Here is a 9,295-nt window from a genome sequence, read left to right as displayed (position 1 = left end):
TGTCAAAGGATTTGAATTGGTCTTTCTTTTGATAATTTATCATATATTTAGAAGATCGTATGTGAGCACTGTGGTACATGTGATGATCACATACTCAATATGGTTTATGGCAGTGACTTGGCTATTTGCACCTTTTCTTTTTAATCGGTTTTGCTTGGGATTGGGCAGACTAGACTATATGGATGAGAAACCAAGGGGCCATAGGGGTGCAAACAGAAAAGAGCTGGGAATCATAGTGGAATGCAGAGAATGCACATCTCCGTCACTCGGTATTGAGTTCTAGGATTCTTGAAGTGTTGCTCTCCTTATGTTTCTTCATATATATCAATATGGACTTGTCTATCATCTCAAGATATCTCAAGACAACAAAAATTTCCTAGTTTACTTGCTTTCTTGGGTTGTTATTATTGCCATTGTTGGGTTAGTTAAGGTGCATGCTTCATCTCCAAAGTTTTGATGCCTTATTGTATTCGTTCATTCTCGTGCCCATTTACTTAAAAATTCTTATGGTTGTGTAATACTCTATGCAGCTTGTTAACTGGGTAGCTATCGGTTGAGCTCAAAGCACCAACTTGTCTTCAGGCTTATCAAATTGTTAATATTCCTTTCAATGATGACCTCCTTAATTCTTCTCTCTTGCCTCTGCCAACTATCCATCATGTTGCCTCGCTTTCATGCCAACCGGTTGGGGTCTCCGTCTCCTTCTAAGTGTAAACAATATGGTCAATTTACCATTTACCCAAGATTATTTTTTCGTTTTGTCAACATAATAGTTTCTTGCTCGTACAGATCGTTCAAATTTTGAGACCAAAAATAGAATACTATGCGATATGGGAGCCTATTCAGGTTATTGCTCATGTTTTCGACTATGGAATGGGTTCACTGCTCTTTTTTCCAATTGCTGCATTAGCATGGATGCCTGTTATCTCAGCCATCCAAACCAGGGTTCTTTTCATCAGGGCATTTTCCAGGCAATTGCAGGGAAAACTAAACGCAGGTAACTGATGGTTTCGTTTGGATGCGAACTGGAATTGTAATATGATCCATTGGTTGGTCAGGATAGTAATAATTATCTCTTGTGTACATATTATATGGTATAATTACGGTGATCCATCGTTCTTTGTCCTATAGAAAGTTTACAGATCTAACATCTCAGACTTGGTTCTATCTTCACAAACCATTTGTGTTACAAGAGAATTCTGTGCTGTTGCTGTTGAACAGAAGTCATGTTAGATTATGCAGTATCACGGATATTTTCTTTCTAACAACTGTACACCTGTTGTTTGATTGGGAGATTTCAGCATCAATTCCTCGCGTTTCTTGGAGCAGCTTAGTCTATATTATGATTGCTTTTTTTTTTCTTTTTGCTATGTCTGTCGTGGGGGTATGGGCATTATGGGAGTTCACGGGACGGATATTTCTGTAGGATGGTTCTCCGAACTCATTTGTTTTTTTGCCTGCGAGCTATGAAAGGTTTGATTGTTCTACCAGAGCAACAACAATAGTGTAACTTTTCATTTCTTTTTGAGTAAATTTCACAAAACTATAGATTCTTTGACCAAATTATCCCAAAACTGTATATTTAATGTTGTGTATCACAAAACTACATATTAGCAGCAAATTTATCAGAAAATATATCTAAGATCGTGTATCACAAAACTATATAGTACCTTTTCGTTACCTAGATTTGCGCGCATGCTCCCCCAGTTGCTAAACGGAGTGTTTTTTTAAAAAAAATCCATTGAAAAGTTGCTTTAAAAAATTATATTAATCTATTTTATACTTTTTATAACTAATAATTAATTAATCATGTAATCTATTACCTCCTGCCGAACACAATCATAATGCTAATGGCTCCCATGATTTCACGTGCCACGGAAAATTCATTGGATACCTTACCTCCTACCGAACGCATCCATAATACTAATGGCTCCCATGATTTCGCGTGCCACGAAAAATTCATATAAACCTCTCCATTAAGTTGCGGCACCAACAGCCGTCGTTGCTCCTCCTCCGGACGCCCAGAGCGCCAGTGCAACGAGCGGCATCGTCGCAAAACACACCCGCACCCAAGCCTATGATCTTTGTGTTTTGCCCTCTCTCTTTCCCTGTTACTCCCCCGTATATCAATAACTCTATCTACATTTAATCATTTTTCTTATTTTAAAAAATTATAACTACTTATTATTTTATTATAATTTAATTTATTACTATATGAACTTTAAGCATGACTTATAATTTTAATTTTAAGTATTTTGATAAAATAATTACCTGAACGGTCCAAACAGTTAACGGTGTTAAATGAAAAAAAAAGAGAGAGTAATTGTGTTTACTATGTGATACTTCGTTCTTCCGCTGTTTCAGACGTTCAGTCACGGCTGATGTATAAATTTGAACGTCCGATGCGCTTACACTGCCTTGTGCAGGTTCAGGGATTATTGATTCATGATTCATCAGGGTAAAACTGCATTACGGCTTCCTCACATAAACTGTTTCCTTTGACCTTTTGCAAATATATATATTATTATAGAAACGTCTATTCCCCTCTATCTTAAAGCTTGGCACGTATTTTAAGATTTCACTCTTGTATTATATTATTTGACCAGCAGTTCGTATAATCTATAATAAATTTTATTTGATAAAAAATAAAGCTTAATTGTACTTTGCACCAAGTAGATTCTACATTGCTTTACTTTGGATTGGATTTACTTTTATTCTACACCAGGGTATATCAAAATATGTTTCCCTCTGTACTATGTTGTCCTATAATTGAAGAAAAATCTTGTAAAATATGGGTAGAACTAATAAAACCTTTTGAATTTAAACCAAGTTTTACAATAAAATTCGATGGCTCCCATCGTTTTGCTTTTGCCTATAAGCCAAAATTTAAATGTTAAAACTTAATTTGAAGCTAATTTTTCCATCATAGTTTATTTACAACATTTGCTTTTAGATCATAATCAAAACGTATATAAAAGTTTCACCTGAAAATAACTTTGTTTGCTAATTAGCTATTTCGCTTATTCTTTCAATAAGCAAACAATTGGAGCCATGAAATTTTATTAATTTTTTAGGCATGTAAATTGAAATGGTGTATATATTTTACCCATATGAAGTGAAATTTACTCTAAAATTAATATATTTGAAATGACATTTGATTGTACTTTTTCCATAGTTATGATTTGTTGTTATAACACGGCAGTTTTAGAGACTGTCTCAGTTTGACGGGGTCCGAGGGAGTATGAAGGCCTCTTCGACATAATCAGGTGGAAAAATCTAAACAATATTCACCAGGAGAGTCTGATGAAATGTACTATGATTAGGCATCATTATTCAATGACAAAACAATCAAACAAAGTAATCTCTTCCAATATATATTATCTCTAAATGAGGACAGATTCATCGACGTTTATATGGCAAGGAAAGGAAATTCATTCAACACGAAGTTGAAGCAATGGCCATACTTCCGAAAACATTTTCTTCATTGCTTTCCCAATTGGGAGCTACCAATGGTTTGTACATGTAAGCTTTATGTCGGCAAGAAACATCAACTTGTTACATTGGTCACAATAAAGCTGGCTAATCCAGAAACAATTAGATAACACAATAACTTGTTGCATGCCATCAAATTAGAAATGAATTGGGATCATGTAAATCTGAAATAAATATCAAGAAATGCAAATCAATGGTGGCTCTATTTCGATTCTAATGTCTCCCTAGGGAAGCTATCTAGGATGAGTTATCTGAAATTTCTGATCTATGCACGGCACTATGTATCTACATTATTGTCCATCCCATCCTGCGGGGTGGCATCTGCCACTCCTGATGCTATCTGATCCACTAGACTGCTATCGAATGCTTCTTTTCATCGCCATTAGTTCTGGTCCTTCTGGGAGCTTAGCCGTCTTCAGCAACCTACCAAGTGTGACCCCTCGGCACAGGAATTATTAAAGCTACTTGATTGTTCTATTTCCTTCCGGGTAATCTCAATCCCAAGCAGCTTTATAGTGGGGTTAGTGGAGTCATTAACTGCTGTTGCCATCACAGATTCCGAGGGGAGTTCGGTTCCAACAGAAGAAATCCTTGACGACCAATAGTCCAAGCATTGGTGACCAGGATCTAGAGCCTCAATTTCCTGTTGAATGATAAGGGAATTTTGTGTTATATTCAACAAATTAATATTAATGAAGTGACCAAGTTCAACAAAAATATATACTGTACATATCATGAAAAATCTACCTTAATTATAGGGGAAGACAAGAACCCAAACATTTCAAGGCCATTCACAGAATTCATGGATAGCAGGTCAGGAAGGCCAGATTTTCCAACACTTTGTTGTTTTTCTATTTCTTCATTTACTCTGTCTCTTACACTATCCCAACATTGCATTGGTGATGTATGAGTAAACGAAACTTCTGGGAGACCTTCCACAGATACCTGTTATTAATTTAGTAAGAGAGATTGTGAGCACAATGAAGGAAAGAAGACTAACAATGAAGAAAAATCGACTAAGTCTGAAAACAAGATTTATAATAGAAGAGTACCCTAAACAACGGTCCAAGAAGTCCAGCATCAAGAACTTCTGAAATATAGTAGCATGTCCCTGTTGGGTCTAGTACACTGTGAAATGTAACTCGACTCCTAAATCCTGCACAGATGTATTTCTATTAGTGAGATTTCTAAAGGATGTCAATATTACCCACTACCTTGAAGACAAAAAACAACAATTGCACTGTTTGGTGTACATACCTTTGGGGAATATGCCTTGCCGATTGCACCACTTTTTACCAACCATCATTTTCCCATGGTCTAGCAGCTCAACTGAATACTTCGATATGGTGGTCTTAGAGACATCATAAGGTTGGCTTCCTGTTTGAACTCTTGAAGACGGTAACTCAAATGAATGGTTCAAGGAGTGTGGGCAGCTGCAGTCAGAATTTGACCTTGTTGGATTACTAGCTGTGGCAGGAGACTCAAAACTGACAGACATCTTGTTATTGTTATGTACTTCTGAATCAATCTGCGTCCCATTCTCTTGCTGGTATCTTACAGGCTTTGCAGGGTCATCATGATAGCGTTCTTGGTTGACACCTAAGCTGCAGCCATGATTGACGTCAGTTGCTGATTCCAGAAACCTCGTGCTTTCACCCAAGTCTATCTTCTTGTATTGCCCAGAACCAGATGGGCAGACTAAACCTAGATCATTCTGTCCCCACTGGTAAACAGCAGTTGGATCACCCTCTAGAGCTGCAACAAGAGTATCCAACTCCTCTATGTTGTACCGGATTAATGCAAATTTTGTGTCCATTTCACATGAACACAGAAGGCTTGCATGGTTTAAGCAAGCAAAACGGTTTGGTGAGCATTGGCAACTGACAGCTGAAAAATGGAGATCATAAAAGCACGAAAAGCATTCCCGGTCAGTTGAATCATAATCGCTGCCCATTTTCTTATATTGCAGCAACGCATTCACTCTCCGAGCGGCCTCCTCCATTTTAACCCTTGTCTGCAAAATAGTACAACTAAAATATGAACAATAGCCATTTGATGAAAAACATGTCTAATAGTTAATCCTTTAGTCACAGCTGATTAATAATCAGTGAAAAATAACAAGGGACTAAATAGTAAGGAGTACCTTAATTGCATTAGTCAGAATTCCATTCTTTCCGCAGGTATCCTGCCATCTGTATACTCCTTGGCTACTCTTGCAATCACAAAGGTTCATCCAAAGCTGTCTGACAGCTTCATTTGCAGTTGTTAGTAATAATTTGTCATGCGATATGGATGTCTTGCGCCGCTGCTCCCTATAAAGCTCAACGGCACATTGTCCATGAGGCAGCCAATCCACAGGTGCGACATTGACTGCCTCTGCACAGTTGAAGCCACAATTGAATCCAGAATGGTAAGCCCGCGGTAGTGTTAGAACAAACTCGCCTGGATTCTGAACAACACGATAAACAGGAACTCCTTCTGATTTTAGAACAGACGGAGATAATTGTGTAACCTGCACCACGAAAATTCAGAATGAAAATGAATGAAGATGCAGAAACTTATTTGTACACTGCAGTCTGCAGGAATAGAAATTATTCTCTGATGAACCGTTGTGTTGTCAGCTGGAATTTATGACGGCTAGCACGAAATGATACTAAATAAAGTGTTAACATGGAACAGGCAATGATGGTCTCCGATGAATTTGAAAGCATGGATGCTAAGTGGTTTCCAGTTTGCATGAAAGCTTAGTTGCACAATACATCCAACAAGTTTATCATGTTATTAGAATCCCAGGGTATTACTCATTACATAACAAACACACAATGGCAAATGGTTACCAGCTCATGTAGGAGATCAGGCTGTTCTTCAAATAGTCTTGGTAAGTTCTTTCTCATAGCTTCTTCCAGCTTCACTGCATCAGCACCAGGAACACCATACCATACTTTTGGTTCACCAAAATGCATGTAATTCATAGAATATAGGAAATGATCTTCCACGTGCTACAATGTTTAAGAGAGATATATTATGGGCCAAGAATAACAGATATAATAATCAATTAATCATAAATCTACCTACTATTTAAACAATCATCTCAATGATAATCCAATAAGAAGATGAATAGCAATAGGCTGCCAGCATATTCTAACCCTTTAAAGCAGTAATATAGTTGAAATTCTTCAACAAGTAATGAAACTAATTCTACTAGATTACTTTTACCTACAGAAATTAGGGCTAGTATGCTATTACCAACACAATGATAAGATTGAAAAAATGGTCGCTGAAAAACAAAAACTTACCCAACAAAATGATGAGAAGCACATCCCTACATAAAGCCAAGGGACTACAACTCCTGATATATCCTCAGTTTCAAACGAAAGAACAGAGCCAGGAGTTCGTGGAAGATTATTTAAATTCCAACAGGACAGACCATATGAATCTTGTTTATTTGAATCTGAAGACAATTTAGAGAATCCACTACTGAACATTGAAGTGTCCAAATCAGCACCATAATCCACCTAGTTAAAGAGAGTTTTGTTTATCAGCATACATTAATTAATAGCTGAATAGGAAGATGATCTACAGATAGCAAATAAAATACCTCAACTTCATCAGTGGGGCATACGACTATACGCCAATATTCGCCCTCTATTTCGTCGACTGATGGTTGCCAAATCTTTTTCTTCTTTTTAATTTCAGAAAGAGGGATTTCATCACTTCCTTTCATTCCAAAATACTGCTGCTTAAACTCATCCGCATATGTCCTGAACTCCTCTAGTGTGAAATCAGAGCCAGATTGAAAGCCAAACTTCTCTTCCGTGTCTCCGCAGTCAGAGCTTTCTGATGTATTTGTACTGGGACGCCTGTGAGTCATCCCAAATCTCAGTCTCTTTCTCCTCTTCCTTTTCTTCTGAGCTCGAGGCTGTGGTTTTTTCTTTGTGGGTTCCCTGTTTTGAAGCTTGTCAACTTGCTGAACTCGGGTATTGAACTCTGTACATTCCCAGAAGGTTTTCTCCTTCAGAGAACAAGGCGGTCTCCAAGAAGATGGTGGAACAATGCGACAAATTCCATATTTTTCTGCTTGTGGTCGAATCGTTGTAATGTATCCAATTGGATCTTTAAACTCCTGAAGGGAAAGAAAACAATTAGCTGAACCATGTAAAACAGCATGTCTCATGGAATTTGTTTTGCAAGTTAAATGTATGCAAACCTCTTCTGTTGGAGTGAAAACGGGGGCATCATCAATATCAGGTCTGTGTGATTCATCTGGATGCCACTTTCTATCAGTCTGTCCATGAAAGTAAGATAGAATTGAATGAAAAATTAGGCAGCCGATAATGATACAACAGTAGCGGACTGGAAATCATAACATTGAGTTAATCAAATCAAAAAATTTCAAGGACTTACAGTTGTAGCTCCATCACCTTTGTCCTCGCAAGCTCCTGATGGGCAGAGATCCTGAAAAGGAGTAGTCTTTACAAGATTAGCTTCGTAGATGAATGTTTCATTCATCAGGAAAGTAGTATAAACAGATTGGATGTTCTTACAGTAAAATTTATACAACAAACCAATTTAACATTTAACAATGGTAAAATAAATAATACTTCATGATACCATTCATCAAAATTTGTTTACATATTGACATGAATTCATGATTGATTAGTTCCAACATCATTACTTGGGAAACATTGATTTCATTTTTGAGTAGATTTTTTCATAGATTAGCATATCTTTAATCATACAATCATGGATTTGGCAAACCAGACGTGCAAGGGCAATACCCAAATTTCCCCAATAGGCCAAGAACATCAAAATAATTAGAACCTCTCAAATCACTCATAAATTCACATCACTAATTTACAGATCAACATGGTATGGTGGCAAAATATGTTCCTTTAATCGCAAATCGGACTCAAGAGGACCCAGGGAGAGATGCCCCCCCCCCCCCCTTGCAATTTTCAACCTACCAGTTCCCCAGGATACATAATTTCTGTTCAGGGCACATTATTTCTCGATGCCATCCCGATCTCAGCCGCCTCCAGGAACCCCGAATCAAACACATTACATCCAGAAAATTCGCATCAGCCAGATAGCACTCAGACGACACAACAAGAATTCCCCGGTCCCCCGCATGCTCCATACCAAGAAACTAACTAAGATTCACAATCCACACATACACAGCACAATTCCATCTCTCCCATCAATCCCATCAATCACTACGAGCTCCTACGAGACACGATTCCTCGCGTGCAACGGTCGCTTACCAAGAACAGGTTCCTCGAAACATAATAATAAAAAAAACACACACACACACAATCCCATCATGTATGAAATGAAGTCGCGTCCCTGATCTACTACTTTACTAGAGAGGGCCGAGCGGGCAGAGGGAGGGAGCACGTACCTGCGGCGGCGGCGACGGAGAGCAGCCGCGCATTCGCCTCTTCTCGCCGCGGCGCCGGGGGCCGTCGCGGGAGGCGGTGGGGGAAGAAACCATGGGCGAGATTTGGTGGGCGGCCGCAGGCGAAGCCATCCCCTCCTCCTCCCCTCCCCGTAGAAAATACAAGGAAAGGAGAGAAGTCGTGCTTGGTTTCACGAGGGAGGGTAACGACCTCGCACGTGCGCAGAGTGGTGGTCGGGCTGGTGGGCCCGCCCTGTCAGCCTCGGCCCTACCCTCTCCCTCTCCCTCTCTATCTCTATCTCTATCTGTGTTCTACTCGGACCCGTCGGCCGGTTCACAATCCAGCTTCGGCTAGGTTTTGCTGGATGGAGCCTCCTCCGGTGGTGAGGAATTGTGGAGGTGATGGTG

General features: G+C 39.0%; 1 protein-coding gene across 1 annotated transcript; it reads right to left on the bottom strand.

Annotated features, from left to right (window-relative positions):
* Nucleotides 1–3,436: 3,436 nt before the first annotated feature.
* Nucleotides 3,437–9,041, bottom strand: LOC102711888 (lysine-specific demethylase JMJ18-like). Its single transcript, XM_006655112.3, has 11 exons — nucleotides 8,891–9,041; nucleotides 7,897–7,947; nucleotides 7,700–7,777; nucleotides 7,091–7,615; nucleotides 6,789–7,007; nucleotides 6,330–6,491; nucleotides 5,636–6,004; nucleotides 4,750–5,506; nucleotides 4,545–4,648; nucleotides 4,240–4,437; nucleotides 3,437–4,135 (listed from the first exon to the last, which is right to left on the bottom strand). Exons 1-11 carry the CDS (start codon nucleotides 9,017–9,019, stop codon nucleotides 3,908–3,910), a joined length of 2,820 nt encoding a protein of 939 aa, XP_006655175.3. The 5' UTR covers nucleotides 9,020–9,041; the 3' UTR covers nucleotides 3,437–3,907.
* Nucleotides 9,042–9,295: the final 254 nt, after the last annotated feature.

Source organism: Oryza brachyantha, chromosome 5, assembly GCF_000231095.2.
Source record: "Oryza brachyantha chromosome 5, ObraRS2, whole genome shotgun sequence".
Taxonomy (NCBI): domain Eukaryota; kingdom Viridiplantae; phylum Streptophyta; class Magnoliopsida; order Poales; family Poaceae; genus Oryza; species Oryza brachyantha.
This window is presented reverse-complemented; position numbering and strand designations above follow the sequence as displayed.